Source organism: Anomaloglossus baeobatrachus, chromosome 8 (assembly GCF_048569485.1).
Source record: "Anomaloglossus baeobatrachus isolate aAnoBae1 chromosome 8, aAnoBae1.hap1, whole genome shotgun sequence".
Lineage (NCBI taxonomy): Eukaryota > Metazoa > Chordata > Amphibia > Anura > Aromobatidae > Anomaloglossus > Anomaloglossus baeobatrachus.
The window spans coordinates 248,459,611-248,481,046 of NC_134360.1; the positions used below are offsets into that span (position 1 = coordinate 248,459,611).

General features: G+C 52.5%; 1 protein-coding gene across 1 annotated transcript in view; it reads right to left on the reverse strand.

Annotated features, from left to right (window-relative positions):
• STIL (STIL centriolar assembly protein) overlaps positions 1-21,436 on the reverse strand; it is a 93,170-nt gene that overhangs the window by 43,150 nt on the left and 28,584 nt on the right. Inside the window, exons 5-8 of the mRNA XM_075322158.1 lie at positions 15,994-16,080; positions 15,275-15,422; positions 15,084-15,193; positions 2,189-2,303 (exon numbers count right to left, since the gene is read on the reverse strand). Coding sequence (XP_075178273.1) covers positions 2,189-2,303; positions 15,084-15,193; positions 15,275-15,422; positions 15,994-16,080 — 460 coding nt within the window. The remainder of the gene's footprint in view (positions 1-2,188; positions 2,304-15,083; positions 15,194-15,274; positions 15,423-15,993; positions 16,081-21,436) is intronic.

Consider the following 21,436-nt stretch of genomic DNA (forward strand, 5'->3'; position numbering starts at 1 on the left):
GGGCAAAGGACGCGCCTATGGCTTCATAGATGGATTTCATTAGGAGCTCTATCTGCCTGTCCGTGGCATCCTTGAGCGTTGAACCGTCAGCCACTGCTACTACGGATCTAGCCGCCAGTCTAGAGACTGGAGGATCCACCTTGGGACACTGAGCCCAACCCTTAACTACGTCAGAGGGGAAGGGGTAACGTGTGTCATTAAGGCGTTTAGTAAAGCGCTTGTCCGGGAAAGCCCTGTGCTTCTGGACAGCATCTCTGAAGTTCGAGTGATCGAAGAAAACACTCCGAGTACGTTTGGGAAACCTAAATTGGTGCTTCTCCTGCTGTGCTGCCGACTCCTCTATAGGTAGAGTTGGGGGAGAAAGATCTAGCACCTGGTTGATGGACGCTATAAGGTCATTTACTATGGCGTCCCCTTCAGGTGTATCAAGATTGAGAGCAACGTCAGGGTCAGAGTCCTGGGCTGCGACCTCCGCCTCATCCTGTAGAGAGTCCCCAACACCGCAGTCGCTGCAGCATCTGAGGTCAAGGTGCTCCGTGCACCGTCCCCAAGGGGACACAGAGTACCTGTAGATGCAGGGCCCTGTCCCTGATGATACTCAGTCTCCTGTCCGTCAGAATCCCACAGGGGCTGCGGAGGGAGCACGGTCCCAGTGCCTGGATGACCGGATAGGATCCCACTTCTCCCAGAGCCCCTAAGGGATGGGGAAGGAAAACGGCATGTGTCTCCGGCCGGTGTACCCGCAATGGGTACCTCAACCTTAACAACACCGCCGACTTAGTGGGGTGAGAAGGGAGCATGCCGGGAGCCCTGTTAGGGCCCTCTTTTCTTCCATCCGATACAATCAGCAGCTGCTGCTGACTAAAATGGGAGCATGAGTGCATGTGTGCCTCCTTCCACACAAAGCATAAAACTGAGAAGCCCGTGATGCACGGGGGGGTGTATAGGCAGAGGGGAGGGGTTACACTTTTTAAAGTGTAATACTTTGTGTGGCCTCCGGAGGCAGAAGCTATACACCCAATTGTCTGGGTCTCCCAATGGAGCGACAAAGAAATTTACATACGGCCAGAGGGAGGGAGGAACAGGCGGAGGGGAACGGGGGGGGAAATCACGTGCATAACACGCCCGGACATTAGCAGAGAGGTGCACACGTCAATCAAAAAGTGCATGAATTTTCAATCTTCATAAAGTTGAATTTCACAGCCTAAACACCCGAGCTGCCCACTAATGGTATGTACACAATGTGCCCGATAGTGCCAGCACTGCACTGGCTGCACCTTATATAGGAACATCCTGATGTTTGCTGCCCTTTAATGTGAATCTGTCAGCAGGATTTCACACTCTGAAATCATGTGCATGTAGCCTTTTCAAATACAAGTTCAGCAATACCTTTACATGGCCAGTCCATTCCTCCATTACTGAGAAATTAACAATTAATATGCAAATGAGGCTGAAGAGCTACAGTAGATCTGAAGCCTCTGTCACTCCAGCTCTATTCCCCGTCCAGCTCCATCTCCTCCTGCTTGACTGCCAGCCTTTATGCTGTGTGACTTCAGGCAAAGGAGCCGTCAGTCAAGCAGGAGGCGGCGGTGCTGGGTAGAGAATAGAGCTGGAGTGACAGAGGCTTCGTATTTACAAATCGCTCTTCAGCCTCATTTGCATATCAATGAATTGCTGATTTCTCAATGATGAAGAAATGGGCCGTCCGTTTGAAGGAAACGCTGGACTTGTCTTTCATAGAGCTGTCAATCACCGGCATCAGGGGCCACGTGCCATACATTGCTGATGAAAAGATATATGATTCCAGGACAGGTAGGGACCACCCACATGAGAGTTTGCAGCGTTGCTAAAAGTATATATGTATATATATATATATATATATATATATATATATATATATATATATATATATATATATATATATATATATATATATATATATATATATATATATATATATATATATATATATAGAGAGAGAGAATAGAGGGATATATATATATATATATATATATATATATATATATATATATATATATATATATATATATATATATTAATAGACTATGTGGCAGGCACCATTCCTCCAACACGATCCTCGAGAAGGTAAACATAAGATTGAGAATGAAGCGTTGATGTTGCACAAACCTTTCCACTCATATTATTACATAGGCGTCACGGTTTTTACCTGCTGAAAAGATGGGTGAGGGCGAGGAGAAGGTCGGGGAGAAAAATCCTCATCTTCTACGCCAGAATCATGGTCGCTCACGGATAATTTACTGGGAGACATGTTTGGTTTGAATCTGGAAGGATGTAAATAATGAGAAAATCAGCAAATCCACCAGTGTGCCCCAGACAAAGAAGGGAATTTTGTTACTTACCGTAAATTCCTTTTCTTCTAGCTCTTATTGGGAGACCCAGACGATTGGGTGTATAGCACTGCCTCCGGAGGCCACACAAAGCAATTACACCAAAAAGTGTAAGGCCCCTCCCCTTCTGGCTATACACCCCCAGTGGGATCACTGGCTCACCAGTTTTAGTGCAAAAGCAAGAAGGAGGAAAGCCAATAACTGGTTTAAACAAATTCTCTCCGAGTAACAACGGAGAACTGAAAACCGTTCAACATGAACAACATGTGTACCCGCAAACAAACCAACAATCCCGAAGGACAACAGGGCGGGTGCTGGGTCTCCCAATAAGAGCTAGAAGAAAAGGAATTTACGGTAAGTAACAAAATTCCCTTCTTCTTCGGCGCTCTATTGGGAGACCCAGACGATTGGGACGTCCAAAAGCTGTCCCTGGGTGGGTAAAGAAATACCTCATGTTAGAGCTGCAAGACAGCCCTCCCCTACGAGGAGGCAACTGCCGCCTGCAGGACTCTTCTACCTAGGCTGGCGTCCGCCGAAGCATAGGTATGCACCTGATAATGTTTGATGAAAGTGTGCAGACTCGACCAGGTAGCTGCCTGGCACACCTGTTGAGCCGTAGCCTGGTGTCGTAATGCCCAGGATGCACCCACGGCTCTGGTAGAATGGGCCTTCAGCCCTGATGGAACCGGAAGCCCAGCAGAACGGTAGGCTTCAAGAATTGGTTCTTTGATCCATCGAGCCAGGGTGGCTTTAGAAGCCTGCGACCCTTTGCGCTTACCAGCGACAAGGACAAAGAGTGCATCCGAACGGCGCAAGGGCGCCGTGCGGGAAATGTAGATTCTGAGTGCTCTCGCCAGATCTAACAAATGTAAATCCTTCTCATACCGATGAACTGCATGAGGACAAAACGAAGGCAAAGAGATATCCTGATTAAGATGAAAAGAGGATACCACCTTCGGGAGAAACTCCTGAATAGGACGCAGCACAACCTTGTCCTGGTGGAAGACCAGGAAGGGAGCCTTGGATGATAGTGCTGCCAGCTCAGACACTCTCCGAAGAGATGTGATCGCTACCAGAAAAGCCACTTTCTGTGATAGTCTAGAAAGTGAAACCTCCTTCAGAGGCTCGAAGGGCGGCTTCTGGAGGGCAACTAGTACCCTGTTCAGATCCCATGGATCTAACGGCCGCTTGTACGGGGGTACGATATGGCAAACCCCCTGTAGGAACGTGCGCACCTTAGGAAGGCGTGCCAAACGCCTCTGAAAAAAGACGGATAGCGCCGAGACCTGACCTTTAAGGGAGCCGAGCGACAAACCTTTTTCTAACCCAGATTGCAGGAAAGAAAGAAAGGTAGGCAATGCAAATGGCCAGGGAGACACTCCCTGAGCAGAGCACCAGGATAAAAATATCCTCCACGTTCTGTGGTAGATCTTAGCAGACGTGGGCTTCCTAGCCTGTCTCATGGTGGCAACGACCCCTTGGGACAATCCTGAAGACGTTAGGATCCAGGACTCAATGGCCACACAGTCAGGTTCAGGGCCGCAGAATTCCGATGGAAAAACGGCCCTTGGGACAGTAAGTCTGGTCGGTCTGGGAGTGCCCACGGTTGGCCGACCGTGAGCTGCTACAGATCCGGATACCACGCCCTCCTCGGCCAGTCTGGGGCGACAAGTATGACGCGGCTGCAATCGGATCTGATCTTGCGTAGCACTCTGGGCAGGAGTGCCAGAGGTGGAAACACATAAGGGAGCCGGAACTGCGACCAATCTTGCACTAGGGCGTCTGCCGCCAGCGCTCTTTGATCGCGAGACCGTGCCATGAAGGTTGGGACCTTGTTGTTGTGCCGTGACGCCATTAGGTCGACGTCCGGCACCCCCCAGCGGCGACAGATTTCCTGAAACACGTCTGGGTGAAGGGACCATTCCCCTGCGTCCATGCCCTGGCGACTGAGGAAGTCTGCTTCCCAGTTTTCTACGCCGGGGATGTGAACCGCGGATATGGTGGAGGCTGTGGCTTCCACCCACATCAGAATCCTCCGGACTTCCTGGAAGGCTTGCCGACTGCGTGTCCCCCCTTGGTGGTTGATGTATGCCACCGCTGTGGAGTTGTCCGACTGAATTCGGATCTGCCTTCCTTCCAGCCACTGCTGGAAGGCTAGTAGGGCAAGATACACTGCTCTGATTTCCAGAACATTGATCTGAAGGGTGGACTCCTGCTGAGACCACGTACCCTGAGCCCTGTGGTGGAGAAAGACTGCTCCCCACCCTGACAGACTCGCATCTGTCGTGACCACCGCCCAAGACGGTGGTAGGAAGGATCTTCCCTGTGATAATGAGGTGGGAAGAAGCCACCACTGCAGAGAGTCTTTGGCCGTGTGGGAAAGGGAGACCTTCCTGTCCAGGGATGTTGACTTCCCGTCCCATTGGCGGAGAATGTCCCATTGAAGTGGACGCAGATGAAACTGCGCAAACGGAACCGCCTCTATTGCCGCCACCATCTTCCCGAGGAAGTGCATGAGGCGTCTTAAGGAGTGCGGCTGACTTTGAAGGAGAGCCTGCACCCCAGTCTGTAGAGACCGCTGCTTGTCCAGCGGAAGTTTCACTATCGCTGAGAGAGTATGAAACTCCATGCCAAGATACGTTAGTGATTGGGTCGGTGACAGATTTGACTTTGGGAAGTTGATGATCCACCCGAACGCCTGGAGAGTCTCCAGTGCAACATTCAGGCTGAGTCGGCATGCCTCTTGAGAGGGTGCCTTGACCAGTAGATCGTCCAAGTAAGGGATCACAGAGTGTCCGTGAGAGTGCAAGACTGCTACCACTGCCGCCATGATCTTGGTGAACACCCGAGGGGCTGTCGCCAGACCAAATGGCAGAGCTACGAACTGAAGATGGTCGTCTCCTATCACGAAGCGTAGAAAGCATTGGTGCTCTGTAGCAATCGGCACGTGGAGATAAGCATCCTTGATGTCTATTGATGCTAGGAAATCTCCTTGAGACATAGAGGCAATGACTGAGCGGAGGGATTCCATCCGGAACCGCCTGGCGTTCACATGCTTGTTGAGCAGTTTTAGGTCCAGAACAGGACGGAAGGAGCCGTCCTTTTTTGGAACCACAAAGAGATTGGAGTAAAATCCTCGCCCCCGTTCGAGAGGGGGGACAGGGATCACGACTCCTTCTGCTCTTAGAGAGTCCACCGCCTGCAGCAGGGCATCTGCTCGGTTGGGGTGTGGGGAGGTTCTGAAGAACCGAAGTGGAGGCCGAGAACTGAACTCGATTCTGTACCCGCGAGACAGAATGTCTGTTACCCACCGGTCTTTGACCTGTGACAGCCAAATGTCGCAAAAACGGGAGAGCCTGCCACCGACCGAGGATGCGGAGGGAGGAGGCCGAAAGTCATGAGGTAGCCGCTTTGGAAGCGGTTCCTCCATTTGCTTTCCTGGGGCGTGAGTGAGCCCGCCAGGAATCTGAGTTCCCTTGTTCTTTCTGAGTCCTTTTGGACGAGGAGAATTGGGCCTTGCCCGAGCCTCGAAAGGACCGAAACCTCGACTGCCACTTTTTCTGTTGAGGTTTACTTGCTCTGGGCTGTGGTAAGGAAGAGTCCTTACCCTTGGACTGTTTTATGATTTCAGCCAATGGCTCACCAAACAGTCTGTCTCTAGATAATGGCAAGCTGGTTAAGCATTTTTTGGAACCAGCATCTGCTTTCCAGTCCTTTAACCACAAGGCTCTGCGCAAAACCACAGAATTGGCGGACGCCATAGCGGTACGGCTCGTAGATTCTAGGACAGCATTGATAGCATAGGTCGCAAACATTTGCGAAGTTAGGGACGCCACTTGCGGCACTGCTGGATGTATGAAAGCATCCACCTGTGCTAAACCAGCTGAAATAGCTTGGAGTGCCCACACGGCCGCGAATGCTGGAGCAAACGACGCACCGATAGATTCATAGACAGATTTCAACCAAAGGTCCATCTGTCTGTCGTTGGCATCTTTAAGTGAAGCGCCATCCTCTACTGCGACTATGGATCTAGCCGCAAGCTTGGAAATTGGGGGATCCACCTTTGGACACTGGGTCCAGCGTTTGGCCACCTCAGAGGGAAAAGGATAACGGGTATCCTTAGAACGTTTAGAGAAACGCTTGTCTGGATGAGCGTCGTGTTTCTGGATCGATTCTCTGAAATCAGAGTGGTCCAAAAAAGCACTTAATTTACGCTTGGGATATAGGAAATGGAACTTCTCCTGCTGTGCAGCTGCCTCCTCTGCAGAAGGGGCTGGGGGAGAAGAAGGGAATTTTGTTTACTTACCGTAAATTCCTTTTCTTCTAGCTCCAATTGGGAGACCCAGACAGTGACAGTGGGTGTATAGCTACTGCCCTCTGGAGGCCGCACAAAGAACTACACTTAAAAGTGTAAGGCCCCTCCCCTTCTGGCTATACACCCTCCCGTAGGAGTACAGATTCCTCAGTTTTAGTACCAAAGCAAGAAGGAGGAAAGCCAATAACAGTTTCAAAAACAAATTCAATCCGATAACACGATCGGAGAACTTAAGAAACAACATGAACAACATGTGCACCCGAAAAAACGAAACCCTAAGAACAAATAGGGCGGGTGCTGGGTCTCCCAATTGGAGCTAGAAGAAAAGGAATTTACGGTAAGTAAACAAAATTCCCTTCTTCTTTTTCGCTCCTAATTGGGAGACCCAGACAGTGGGACGTCCAAAAGCAGTCCCTGGGTGGGTAAAAAGATACCACATGAACGGGCTGTCAGACAGCCTCTTCCTACAGGTGGGCCACCGCCGCCTGAAGGACCTGTCTACCTAGGCTGGCATCTGCCGAAGCGTAGGTATGCACTTGATAGTGTTTGGTAAACGTGTGCAGACTCGACCAGGTAGCCGCTTGGCACACTTGCTGAGCCGTAGCCTGATGCCGCAATGCCCAGGACGCACCCACGGCTCTGGTAGAATGGGCCTTCAGTCCAGATGGAATCGGAAGCCCAGCAGAACGGTATGTGTGAAGAATTGGTTCCTTGATCCACCGCGCCAGGGTGGATTTGGAAGCTTGCGATCCCTTATGCTGACCAGCGACTAGGACAAAGAGCGCATCAGAACGGCGTAGAGCCGCCGTGCGAGAAATGTAAATCCTGAGTGCTCTCACCAGGTCCAACAGATGTAAACCCTTTTCAAATTGGTGAACTGGATGCGGACACAAAGATGGCAAAGTGATATCCTGATTGAGATGAAAGGAAGAAACCACCTTTGGAGAAAACTCTGGAATTGGACGCAGTACTACCTTGTCTTGGTGAAACACCAGGAAGGGAGATTTGCAAGATAACGCCGCTAGCTCGGACACTCTTCGAAGAGACGTGACCGCCACAAGAAAAACTACCTTTTGTGAAAGCCGAGAAAGGGGAACCTCTTTCAAAGGCTCGAAAGGCGGCTTCTGGAGAGCAATGAGAACCTTGTTCAGATCCCAGGGTTCCAATGGCCGTCTGTAAGGAGGAACGATATGACAAACTCCTTGGAGAAACGTGCGTACTTTAGAAAGCCGTGCCAAGCGCTTCTGAAAGAATACGGATAGCGCGGAGACTTGACCCTTAAGAGAGCTAAGCGACAAACCTTTTTCCAACCCAGACTGCAGGAAGGAAAGAAAAATTGGCAATGCAAATGGCCAGGGAGAAAACCCTTGAGCCAAGCACCACGCTAAGAATATCTTCCACGTTCTGTGATAGATCTTAGCTGAGGATGGTTTTCTAGCCTGTCTCATTGTGGCAACAACCTCATGAGATAAACCTGAGGCCGCTAGGATCCAGGACTCAATGGCCACACAGTCAGGTTCAGGGCCGCAGAATTCAGATGGAAAAACGGCCCTTGAGACAGCAAATCTGGACGGTCTGGTAGTGTCCACGGTTGGCCTACCGTGAGATGCCACAGATCCGGGTACCACGACCTTCTTGGCCAATCTGGAGCGACGAGTATGGCTCGATGGCAGTCGGACCTGATTTTCCGGAGAACTCTGGGTAACAATGCTAGAGGTGGGAACACATAGGGGAGTCTCAGATCGACGTCCGGCGTCCCCCAGCGGCAACAGATCTGCTGAAACACGTCCGGGTGAAGGGACCATTCTCCTGCGTCCATGCCCTGGCGACTGAGAAAGTCTGCTTCCCAGTTTTCCACGCCTGGGATGTGAACTGCGGATATGGTGGACGCTCTGCTTTCCACCCACGTCAAAATCCGTTGGACTTCTTGAAAAGCTTGGCGACTGCGTGTTCCCCCTTGGTGGTTGATGTACGCCACCGCCGTGGAATTGTCCGACTGAATCCGAATCTGCTTGCCTTCCAGCCATTGTTGGAAGGCTCGCAGGGCAAGATAGATTGCTCTGATTTCCAGAACATTGATCTGCAGGGTGGACTCTTCCAGAGTCCACATCCCCTGAGCCCTGTGGTGGAGATACACCGCTCCCCACCCTGATAGGCTCGCATCCGTCGTGACCACTGCCCAGGACGGGGGAAGGAACGACTTTCCCTGTGACAATGAGGTGGGGAGAAGCCACCAACGCAGAGAGTCCTTGGCAGTCTGAGAGAGGGAGACAGTCCTGTCGAGGGACGTCGATTTCCCGTCCCATTGGCGTAGAATGTCCCATTGTAGAGGGCGCAGATGAAACTGCGCGAACGGGACTGCCTCCATTGCTGCTACCATCTTTCCTAGGAAATGCATGAGGCGCCTCAGTGAGTGCGACTGGGTCTGAAGGAGAGATTGCACTCCAGTCCGTAGCGAGCACTGCTTGTCCCGTGGAAGCTTCACTATCGCTGAGAGAGTATGAAACTCCATGCCAAGATAAGTCAGAGATTGGGTCGGGGTTAGATGAGACTTTGGAAAGTTGATAATCCACCCGAAACTCTGGAGAGTGTCTAGTGCCACCTTCAGACTGTGTTGGCATGCCTCTTGAGAGGGTGCCTTTATAAGCAGGTCGTCTAGATACGGGATGACCGAGTGACCCTGCGAGTGCAGAACAGCTACTACTGCTGCCATGACTTTGGTGAAGACCCGGGGGGCTGTTGCCAGACCGAAAGGTAACGCTACGAACTGCAGGTGTTCGTCGTGTATGACGAAGCGTAGGAAACGCTGATGCTCTGGTGCGATCGGCACGTGGAGATACGCATCTTTGATATCTATTGATGCTAGAAAATCTCCTTGAGACATTGAGGCTATGACGGAGCGTAGGGATTCCATCCGGAACCTCCTGACTTTTACGTGTCTGTTGAGCAACTTTAGATCCAGGACGGGCCGATACGATCCGTCCTTTTTTGGGACCACAAACAGATTGGAGTAAAAACCGTGACCTTGTTCCTGAAGAGGGACGGAGGTCACCACTCCTTCCGCCTTTAGAGCGGCCACCGCCTGGAACAGAGCATCGGCTCGGTTTGGTGGTGGAGAAGTTCTGAAGAAACGAGTTGGCGGACGAGAACTGAACTCTATCCTGTACCCGTGAGACAGAATATCCCTCACCCAACGGTCTTTGACGTGTGACAGCCAGATGTCGCCAAAGTGGGAAAGCCTCCCACCGACCGCGGGTGTGGGAATCGGAGACCGCAAGTCAGGAGGACGCCGTCTTGGCAACGGTTCCTCCGGCTGTCCTTTTTGGGCGTGACTGAGACCTCCAAGAATCTGAGCGTCTCTGGTCTTTTTGAGTCTTTTTTGACGAGGCGAATTGGGACCTGCCCGGTCCTCGAAAGGACCGATAACCAGACTGACCCTTCCTCTGTTGGGGTCTGTTTTGTCTGTGTTGCGGTAAGGATGAGTCCTTACCCTTGGAGTGTTTGATGATTTCATCCAAACGCTCTCCAAACAATCGGTCACGAGAAAAAGGCAAATTGGTTAAGCACTTCTTGGAATGAGAATCTGCTTTCCAATGTCTCAACCACAGGGCCCTACGCAAAACAACGGAGTTGGCTGACGCCACTGCCGTGCGGCTTGTAGCGTCAAGAACAGCATTAATCGCGTACGACGCGAATGCCGCCATTTGCGAGGTCAATGGTGCTACCTGCGGGGCAAATGCACGTGTGACGGAGTCAACTCGCGCAAGCCCGGCTGAGATAGCTTGGAGTGCCCATACGGCTGCAAAAGAAGGCCCTAAGACGCTCCAATCGCTTCATAGATGGATTTCAGCCAGAGCTCCATCTGTCTGTCAGTGGCATCTTTAAGTGCCGCTCCATCTTCAACTGCAACCAAGGATCTAGCTGCAAGCCTGGAAATTGGAGGATCCACTTTTGGACACTGGGTCCAACCCTTGACCACCTCAGGGGGAAAAGGATAGCGTGTATCTTTAAGCCGTTTAGGAAAACGCCTTTCAGGATAAGCGTGGGGTTTCTGGATTGCGTCTCTAAAGTCAGCGTGGTCCAGAAAAGTGCTTAAAGTACGCTTAGGGTATCTGAAATGGATTCTCTCGTGCTGCGAAGCTGACTCCTCCACAAGAGGAGCTGGTGGGGAAATATTTAACATCTTATTGATGTTAAATATAAGATCATTAACTATGGCGTCACCATCTGGTGTATCTAGATTGAGAGCGGTCCCAGGATCAGAATCCTGATCAGTTACGTCCGCCTCATCACCCATAGATTCATCTCGCTGGGATCCTGACCATTGAGATGAATGTGAAGGCCCGTCATAGCGAGCCCGCTTAGGCTGCCCGGGGCCATCGTCCGAGTCAGAGTCTTCACCCTGAGGTGTATATGCCCGTCCCGGAGCTTGGAGCTGAGGGGGACCAGGGGGCAATGATTGCACAGTGTCCGTGGCCTGAAGTACAGGCCTAGCTCGCAATGTGTCAAGAATTTGTGACATAGTGAGAGACATTCTGTCAGCAAAAGCTGCAAACTCAGTTCCTGTCACCTGGACAGCATTCACAGGTGGTACACCCTGGGTCACGTCCAGCAGAGGTCCCGACTGTGCAAGCGCCGCAGGGGCCGAGCACTGCACACAATGGGGGTCCGTGGAGCCTGCCGGTAGAAAAGTCCCACATGCGGTGCAGGAAGCATATAATGTCTGCGCCTTGGCACCCTTGCGTTTTACGGGCGACATGCTGCTGGCTCTCTGCAATGTGAGAGAGTCTATAGCCAAAGGGCGATCAGCGCTATTCAATACAAAGTATTTGTAGAAACAAAATACTAAGACTACTACTGGCACAAGAGGGGGTGAGCCCTGAGGGCTGCTTACCGCCCGCTGAATAGCGGGTAAGAGGCTGCAGAATTCCTTGTCTGGGTCTCCCCGGCTCCCCTCTGCAGCGCAGCGTGTCAGCAGGAATGGCTGCCGGCGTCTGTGGAGAGGGGCGGTCCGTGGGAGTTCCCAAACAAAAGTGCGGGAAACAGTGTCCCCTCTGTGCCGATTGTGAGGGCTGGAGTATGTAAAAAACGACTCCAGCCCTCGGCGCTGATGCACTGGCCAGCGTCCCGCCCCTCTCCTGACTGGCAGGTCTGGGGGCGGGAACGAACGGAAGCAGGCCGCAAAAGCCGGGGACTCGAGTTATCAGCGCGGCCGCCGTAAAAGCGCGGGCCGCGCTGAAGTCCCCGGCGCACCACAAGTGCCAGCCGCGCCGCAGTCCCAGCGGCCGGCGCGACCGATTCCAATAAGTGTGCCTGCTTCAGCGAAGCTGAATGAGGCCATGGCACAAGCGCCGTAGCGCTGCTGTCCCCCGGCGCACTACAACACCCAGCATGCTGCGGTGTGAGCGCCTGCACGGGGACACAGAGTACCTTGAGGAAGCAGGGCCATGTCCCTGATGTACTCCGCTCCATCCAGCATCTTCTCCAGGGGCTGTAGATGGAGCACGGTCTCAGTGCCTGGAGACCAGTAAATCCCACTTCACCCAGAGCCCTGTAAAAAGGGATGGGGAAGGAATCAGCATGTGGGCTCCTGCCGCCGTACCCGCAATGGGTACCTCAACCTTACAAACACCTCCGACATACAGTGGGGTGAGAAGGGAGCATGCTGGGAGCCCTGTATGGGCCCTCTTTTCTTCCATCCGACATAGTCAGCAGCTGCTGCTGACTAAAAACAATGGAGCTATGCGTGCGTGTCTGACCTCCTTGCGCACAAAGCTAAAACTGAGGAATCTGTACTCCTACGGGAGGGTGTATAGCCAGAAGGGGAGGGGCCTTACACTTTTAAGTGTAGTTCTTTGTGCGGCCTCCAGAGGGCAGTAGCTATACACCCACTGTCACTGTCTGGGTCTCCCAATTAGGAGCGAAAAAGAAATATCCAACAGCCTATTAATTGCCGATATAAGGTCATTAACCATGGCGTCACCATCAGGGGCATCCAGATTGAGAGGGGCCTCAGGATTAGAATCCTGATCACCGTCCTCAGTCTCATCACAGAGAGACTCTTGTCGCTGAGACCCTGAACAGTGTGAAGACGTGGAGGGTCTTTCCCAGCGAGCTCGCTTAGGCTGCCTGGGACTGTCATCTGAGTCAGAGACTTCAGCCTGTGATGCTTGAGACCCCCCTGAAGTACGGATTAGTTCCAACTGAGGGGGACCGGAGAGCATAGACACAGCAGTGTCCATGGCCTGAGCAACTGGCCTGGACTGCAAGGTCTCCAGGATATTTGCCATAGTCACAGACATTTTATCAGCAAAAACTGCAAAGTCTGTCCCCGTCACCGGGGCAGGGTTCACAGGCGTCTCAGCCTGGGCTACCACCACATTAGGCTCTGGCTGACGAAGTGCCACTGGGACTGAACATTGCATACAATGTGAGTCTTTGGAGCCTGCCGGTAGATCAGCCCCACATGCAGTACAAACAGTGTACACAGCCTGTGCCTTGGCACCCTTGCGTTTTGCGGATGACATGTTGCTGCCTCCTCAGAGCAGTACAGGGTGTCCAGCCAAGAAGCGACCTTACAGTGCAAATATATATATATATGGTACCAGAAAAAAGTACACTAATATATCACTGAGGCACAAGTGGGGCCAGCACTAAGTGCAGCTTACCGCCCGCTTAGGAGCGGGTGTGTGGTCGCCGAAATCCCTTTAGTCTGGGTCTCCCAGAGCCTGCTGCCCTTCCCCAGCCAGACCGCATGTGTAATGGCTGCCGGCGTCCTTGTGGAGAGGGGGGGCGGGCCCTGGGCGTATACAGACGAAAAGCGGGAAGCCTGCTTCCCACTGTGCCTAGTGAGAGGGCTGGAGCATGTAAATAAAGCTCCAGCCCTCGGCGCTGCCTATTGAGCAGCGTCTCTCCCCTACCCTGATTGACAGGGTGGGGGCGGGAACGAAGCGGCGCTAGGCCGCAGAAGCCGGGGACTAAAGTTAGAAGCGCCGCCGCCGTAAAAGCGCGGTCGGCGCAAAGTCCCCGGCGCACCACAAGTCGCAGCTGCGCCGCCGCTCCAGTAGCGGTCGGCGCAGTAGTTCCCAACATGTAACGTCACTCAGCAAAGCTGCAGTGACCTAACCCCAGCGCACAGCGCTACTGTCCCCGGCGCACTATAACGCTCAGCAAGCCTTGAGAGTGTCCGTGCCTGCCGGGGACACAGAGTACCTGAAAGTTGCAGGGCCTTGTCCCTGAACGGCACTCCCGCTCCAAATCCAGCAGGTTCTCTGGGTCTGTGGATGGAGCCCGGCCCCAGGGCTTGGGAGCCGGCAAGATCCCACTTCCACAGAGCCCTCCAGGGGATGTGGAAGGAAAACAGCATGTGGGCTCCAGCCTCTGTACCAGCAATAGGTACCTCAACCTTACAAGCACCACCGCGGGTGAGAAGGGAGCATGCTGGGGGCCCCATATGGGCTCTCTTTTCTTCCATCCGATATAGCCAGCAGCTACTGCTGACTACAAACAGTGGAGCTATGCGTGGATGTCTGACCTCCTTCGCACAAAGCAGAAAACTGGTGAGCCAGTGATCCCACTGGGGGTGTATAGCCAGAAGGGGAGGGGCCTTACACTTTTTGGTGTAATTGCTTTGTGTGGCCTCCGGAGGCAGTGCTATACACCCAATCGTCTGGGTCTCCCAATAGAGCGCCGAAGAAAGACTACATATTAAAGGGAACCGGTCACCAGGATTTTCCCCTATAAGCTGCGGCCACCACCAGTGAGATCTTATATACAGCATTCCAGAATATTGTATATAACAGCCCAGGTCGCACTGTATAATGTAAAAAACACTTTATAATACTCACCTAGGGGCGGTCCGGTCCGCTGGGCGTCGCTGGTCTCGGTCTGAAGCCTCCGCTCCTCTTTCGATCGGCGTCCTTCTACCCAGCCCCGTGTGCATGAGGCGTCCTGCGTCATCCAGAGGCCTCCATTGCACTCATGCGCACTTTGTTCTGCCAGGCTGAGGCAGAGCAAAGTAATGTAATGTGCAGGCGTGACAAAAGGTCAAAGACCGCCGGCGCATGTGCACTACAATACTGCCCTCAGCATATCAAATTGCGCAGGGGGGCAATAGAGGCCTGTGTGTTAATGATGTAAGACGTCTCATGCACACGGGGCTGGGCAGGAGGACGGCGACTGCAAGAAGAGAGGAGGCGCCGGACCGGAGAGCAGCGACACCCATCAGACCGGACCGCACCCTGAGTATTATAAAGTGTTTTTTACATTCTACACAGCGGCCTGGGCTCTTATATACAGTATTCTGGAGCGCTGTATATAAGGGCTCACAGGTGGTGGCCGTAGCTTATATGGGACACATCTGGTGACGGGTTAAGACTACTGCTTATAAGTAAACTCACCCAGCGGCGGACACGGTCTTGGACACTTCATTGAACAGGTAAGCTTCTGCATTCTGGGTCTCGGTGGAAAGCTCAAACTGAAGATGGGATTGCTTTGAATATTCAACGTTCTGGAAATAATCCACAATTTTATAAAAGTCAGTCTTCTAAAAATTTACAAAAGAATGTATTGATTGCAGGGGAGCACTTACTTTATAGAGGTGTAACGCGTCTTCACACGTCAGCAGCTGGAAGCCGAGCGGGTCGTGGCCGAGGCTCGGGAGACACTCGTAGTATTCTGGCTCCTTGTGGGTGAGTGAATACAGGACTATGAGGAAACTGCCGGACTCAGAAAGGACCCTAAGAGGGGGAAAACCCAAATCAGTATATTATTAGCACCCGATATAGAGTTCTGATCATCGGAGGGGGCACAAGATGTATGGAGCACAGCCGTGTTCATCCTCGTGAGCTTCAACAAAAGTCAATGAAAGCCGGTCCATTCACATTGCAACCCACGGGGACAGAATTGTGGCTGCTCCGGTGGCTCCGCCACATACAGTATATTACAAAGCACTAACGCCAAAGGCAGAAAACAAGAATCAAAATGTCACGTGCGGCCGGATCAGGGGTTTCAGTATCTGGACCTCTGACTATCAGCTCATTGTAATTAGAGAATCCAGCAATAGGCACAGAGGAGGAAAAGCCACTATGTCGGTCCACGTCGAGTCCTTAGATTTCCCTTCAGATAAGTAGGTGCCACATGCAACCGAACGATGAGAAATGTATAATAGCGATGAGCTGAATGTATTTCCTTTCTAATGTCTGGGGGCCACAATTTTCATGGTAAGTGGCAAGTACAACTCCAGACACAATTAGAGCGAGAGGTCCAGGAAAACCTAAGGCGAGCCATGTAAAGACAGACAGTCCTCACCTTTCTTTAATAGAGGAGCTGTACATGTAGCGCAGAGCGCTCGCCCAGACCTGCGGACTGTGGATGTGAGTGATGCCGCTCAGCCAGCTGCACAGAGAAAGGATGGATCAGCGGGGACACAGGCAATTCATTACTGAGCACAAACTAATAACAGGTCCTAAAGGGACCACAGGTTGTCTACTTGTCACATATGCATTCGATCAGTACTTTCCACACACAGAACACATGACCACTGTAGTCTATGGGGCTGTTCACATCTCTGTTTTATGTGTGGAGTCATCAGCCACGTCCACCAAGGCAGGAGTATGGCGATTGCAGGGACAGAGGAAGCGCCGAGCACAGACCAGAGACATCCGTCACACCGGGACCATTAGCAGATGGCACAAGAGGATAGTAAAGGGGATTTTCCTTGATATACAGAGGAGCCGTGCTGTTATAGACAGGTTGCTGCAGTGCAGTTTAAGACAACCTTAAAAGAAGGGAATTTTGTTACTTACCGTAAATTCCTTTTCTTCTAGCTCTTATTGGGAGACCCAGACGATTGGGGTATAGCTACTGCCCTCTGGAGGCCACACAAAGCACTACATTAAAAGTGCAAGGCCCCTCCCCCTCTGGCTATACCCCCCCGTGGTATCACGGGTTCTCCAGTTTTAGTGCCAAAGCAAGAAGGAGGAAGCCAATAACTGGTTTAAACAAATTAACTCCGAATAACATCGGAGAACTGAAAAACCGTTCAACATGAACAACATGTGTACCCGCAAACAACAAAAAAACATCCCGAAGGACAACAGGGCGGGTGCTGGGTCTCCCAATAAGAGCTAGAAGAAAAGGAATTTACGGTAAGTAACAAAATTCCCTTCTTCTTCAGCGCTCTATTGGGAGACCCAGACGATTGGGACGTCCAAAAGCTGTCCCTGGGTGGGTAAATAAATACCTCATGTTAGAGCTGCAAAACAGCCCTCCCCTACGGGGGTGTCACTGCCGCCTGCAGGACTCTTCTACCTAAGCTGGCATCCGCCGAAGCATAGGTATGCACCTGATAATGCTTGGTGAAAGTGTGCAGACTGGACCAGGTAGCTGCCTGGCACACCTGTTGAGCCGAAGCCTGGTGACGTAATGCCCAGGACGCACCCACGGCTCTGGTGGAGTGGGCTTTTAGCCCTGAAGGAACCGGAAGCCCCGCAGAACGGTAGGCCTCTAGAATTGGTTCTTTGATCCATCGAGCCAGGGTGGCTTTAGAAGCCTGCAACCCCTTGCGCGGACCAGCGACAAGGACGAAAAGTGCATCGGCACGGCGTATGGGCGCCGTGCGGGAAATGTAGATTCTGAGTGCTCTCACCAGATCTAGCAAACGTAAGGCCTTTTCATACCGGTGAACCGGATGAGGACAAAAGGAAGGCAAGGATATATCCTGATTAAGATGAAACGAGGATACGACCTTAGGGAGAAACTCCGGAATGGGGCGCAGCACAACCTTGTCCTGGTGGAACACCAGGAAGGGAGCCTTAGATGACAGAGCTGCCAGCTCAGACACTCGCCGAAGCGATGTGATTGCAACAAGAAACGCCACTTTCTGCGACAGCCGAGAAAAGGAAACTTCCTTCAGAGGCTCGAAGGGCGGCTTCTGGAGAGCAACTAGTACCCTGTTCAGATCCCATGGATCTAACGGTCGCTTGTACGGGGGCACAATATGACAGACCCCCTGCAGGAACGTGCGCACCTTAGGAAGACGTGCTAGACGCTTCTGAAAAAACACGGATAGTGCCGAAACTTGCCCTTTAAGGGAGCTGAGCGACAAGCCCTTTTCTAACCCCGATTGCAGGAAGGAAAGAAACTTGGGCAATGCAAATGGCCAGGGAGACACTCCCTGAGCAGAGCACCAGGACAAGAAAATCTTCCACGTTCTGTGGTAGATCTTAGCCGAATTCGACTTTCTAGCTTGTCTCATTGTGGCAATGACTCCCTGAGATAATCCAGCAGATGCTAGGATCCAGGACTCAATGGCCACACAGTCAGGTTCAGGGCCGCAGAATTCTGATGGAAAAACGGCCCTTGGGACAGTAAGTCTGGTCGGTCTGGCAGTGACCACGGTCGACCGATCGTGAGATGCCACAGATCCGGATACCACGACCTCCTCGGCCAGTCTGGAGCGACGAGTATGACGCGGCTGCACTCGGATCTGATCTTGCGTAGCACTCTGGGCAAGAGCGCCAGAGGTGGAAACACGTATGGGAGCTGAAACTGCGACCAATCTTGAACCAAGGCGTCTGCCGCCAGAGCTCTTTGATCGCGCGACCTCGCCATGAATGCCGGGACCTTGTTGTTGTGCCGGGACGCCATTAGGTCGACGTCCGGCACTCCCCAGCGGCGACAGATTTCCTGAAACACGTCCGGGTGAAGGGACCATTCCCCTGCGTCCATGCCCTGGCGACTGAGGAAGTCTGCTTCCCAGTTTTCTACGCCTGGGATGTGAACCGCGGATATGGTGGATGCTCTGTCCTCCACCCACATTAGAATGCGCCGGACTTCTTGGAATGCTTGCCGACTGCGCGTCCCTCCTTGGTGGTTGATGTATGCCACCGCTGTGGAGTTGTCCGATTGGATTCGGATCTGCTTTCCTTCCAGCCACTGTTGGAAGGCTAGTAGGGCAAGATACACTGCCCTGATTTCCAGAACATTGATCTGAAGGGTGGACTCCTGCGGAGTCCACGTCCCCTGAGCCCTGTGGTGGAGAAATACTGCTCCCCACCCTGACAGACTCGCATCTGTCGTGACTACTGCCCAGGATGGGGGCAGGAAGGATCTTCCCTGAGACAATGATGTGGGAAGGAGCCACCATTGTAGAGAGTCTTTGGCCGTCTGGGAAAGCGAGACTTTCCTGTCCAGGGACGTTGACTTCCCGTCCCATTGGCGGAGAATGTCCCATTGAAGTGGGCGCAGATGAAACTGCGCAAAGGGAACTGCTTCCATGGCTGCCACCATCTTCCCTAGGAAATGCATGAGGCGCCGCAAGGGATGCAACTGGCCCTGCAGGAGAGATTGCACCCCTGTCTGTAGTGACCGCTGCTTGTCCAGCGGAAGCTTCACTATCGCTGCTAGAGTATGAAACTCCATGCCAAGATACGTTAGTGACTGAGTCGGTGATAGGATCGACTTTGGAAAGTTGATGATCCATCCGAAAGACTGTAGAGTCTCCAGCGTAGCATTCAGGCTGAGTTGGCATGCCTCCTGAGAGGGAGCTTTGACCAATAAATCGTCTAGGTAAGGGATCACCGAGTGTCCCTGAGAGTGCAAGACTGCTACCACCGCCGCCATGACCTTGGTGAAGACCCGTGGGGCTGTCGCCAGACCAAATGGAAGAGCTACGAACTGAAAATGGTCGTCTCCTATCACAAAACGTAGAAAACGTTGATGTTCTGTAGCAATTGGCACGTGGAGATAAGCATCTCTGATGTCTATTGAGGCAAGGAAGTCTCCTCTGGACATTGAGGCAATGACAGAGCGGAGGGTTTCCATCCGGAACCTCCTGGCGTGCACATGCTTGTTGAGCCGTTTTAGGTCCAGAACAGGACGGAACGAGCCGTCCTTTTTTGGAACCACAAAGAGATTGGAGTAAAACCCTTGCCCTTGTTCCTGAGGAGGGACTGGGATAACCACTCCTTCCGCTTTTAGGGAATCCACCGCCTGCAGCAGAGCATCTGCTCGGTCTGGCCGTGGGGAGGTTCTGAAGAACCGAGCTGGAGGACGAGAATTGAACTCGATTCTGTACCCGCGAGACAAAATGTCCGTCACCCACCGGTCTTTGACCTGTGACATCCAAATGCCGGAAAAGCGGGAGAGCCTGCCCCCGACCGGCGATGCGGAGGGGGGGGGGCTGGAAGTCATGAGGTAGCCGCTTTGGAAGCGGTACCTCCATTTGCTTTCTTGGGGCGTGTGAGTCCGCCACGAATCTGAGTTTCTTTGCGTCCTCTGAGTCCCTTTGGACGAGGTAAATGGTGTCTTGCCCGAACCTCGAAAGGACTGAAACCTCTGCTGCCACTTTTTCTGCTGAGGTTTGGGTGTTCTGGGTTGTGGTAAAGAGGAGTCTTTACCCTTGGACTGCTTAATGATGTCAGCCAATGGCTCGCCAAACAGTCTATCTCTAGACAAAGGCAAACTGGTTAAACATTTTTTGGAACCAGCATCCGCTTTCCAGTCCTTTAACCACAAGGCTCTGCGCAAAACTACCGAATTGGCGGACGCCATTGAGGTGCGACTGGTAGATTCTAGGACCGCATTGATAGCGTAAGACGCAAACGCCGACATCTGCGTGGTAAGGTGCGCCACTTGCGGCACTGCTGGATGCATGATAGCATCCACTTTTGCTAAGCCAGCTGAAATAGCCTGGAGTGCCCAGACGGCTGCGAATGCCGGAGCAAACGACGCGCCTATAGCTTCATAGACAGATTTTAACCAAAGGTCCATCTGTCTGTCATTGGCATCTTTAAGTGAAGCGCCATCCTCCACTGCAACTATGGATCTAGCTGCAAGTTTGGAAATCGGGGGGTCCACCTTTGGACACTGTGTCCAGCGCTTGACCACCTCAGGGGGGAAAGGGAAACGCGTATCTTTAGATCGTTTAGAGAAACGCCTTTCCGGGTGAGCGTCGTGCTTCTGGATTGATTCTCTGAAGTCAGAGTGATCTAACAAAGCACTCAATTTACGCTTGGGATAAAGGAAACGAAACTTTTCCTGCTCCGCAGCCGCCTCTTCTGCTGAAGGGGCTGGGGGAGAAATATCCAACAGCCTATTGATGGCTGAGATAAGGTCGTCTACCATGGCATCCCCATCCGGGGTATCCAGGTTGAGAGGGGTTCCAGGAGTGGATTCCTGATCACTCTCATCAGACACATCACAGGGAGACTGATTGCGCTGAGACCCTGAGCAGTGTGAAGACGTCGAGGGTCTTTCCCAGCGAGCTCGCTTAGGGTGGCTGGGGCCATCATCTGAGTCATAATCCTCGGCCTGTGAAGCCGGGGACCCCCCTATGGGCTGGATACATTCCAAGTAAGGGGGACCTGAGGACAGAGGCCTCGCCGTGCCCAGAGACTGAGCCCCATGCATAGATTGCAAGGTCTCAAGGATTTTTGCCATAGATACAGACATATTATCTGCAAAAACTGCAAAGTCCGTCCCTGTCACCGGGGCAGAACTTACAAGCGTCTCAGCCTGGGTCGCTACCTCTCCTGACTCCGGCTGGCGAAGCAGCACCGGGTCGGAGCATTGCACACAATGGGGGTCATCAGAGCCTGCTGGTAGATTAGCCCCACATGCAGCACACGCAGTATACACAGCCCTTTTTGCCTTGGCCGCCTTGCGTTTTGAGGATGACATGTTGCTGCTTCCACAGAGCGATCTGGGATATGCAGCCAGAAGCGCACCTCACAGTGCAAGAAATACAATA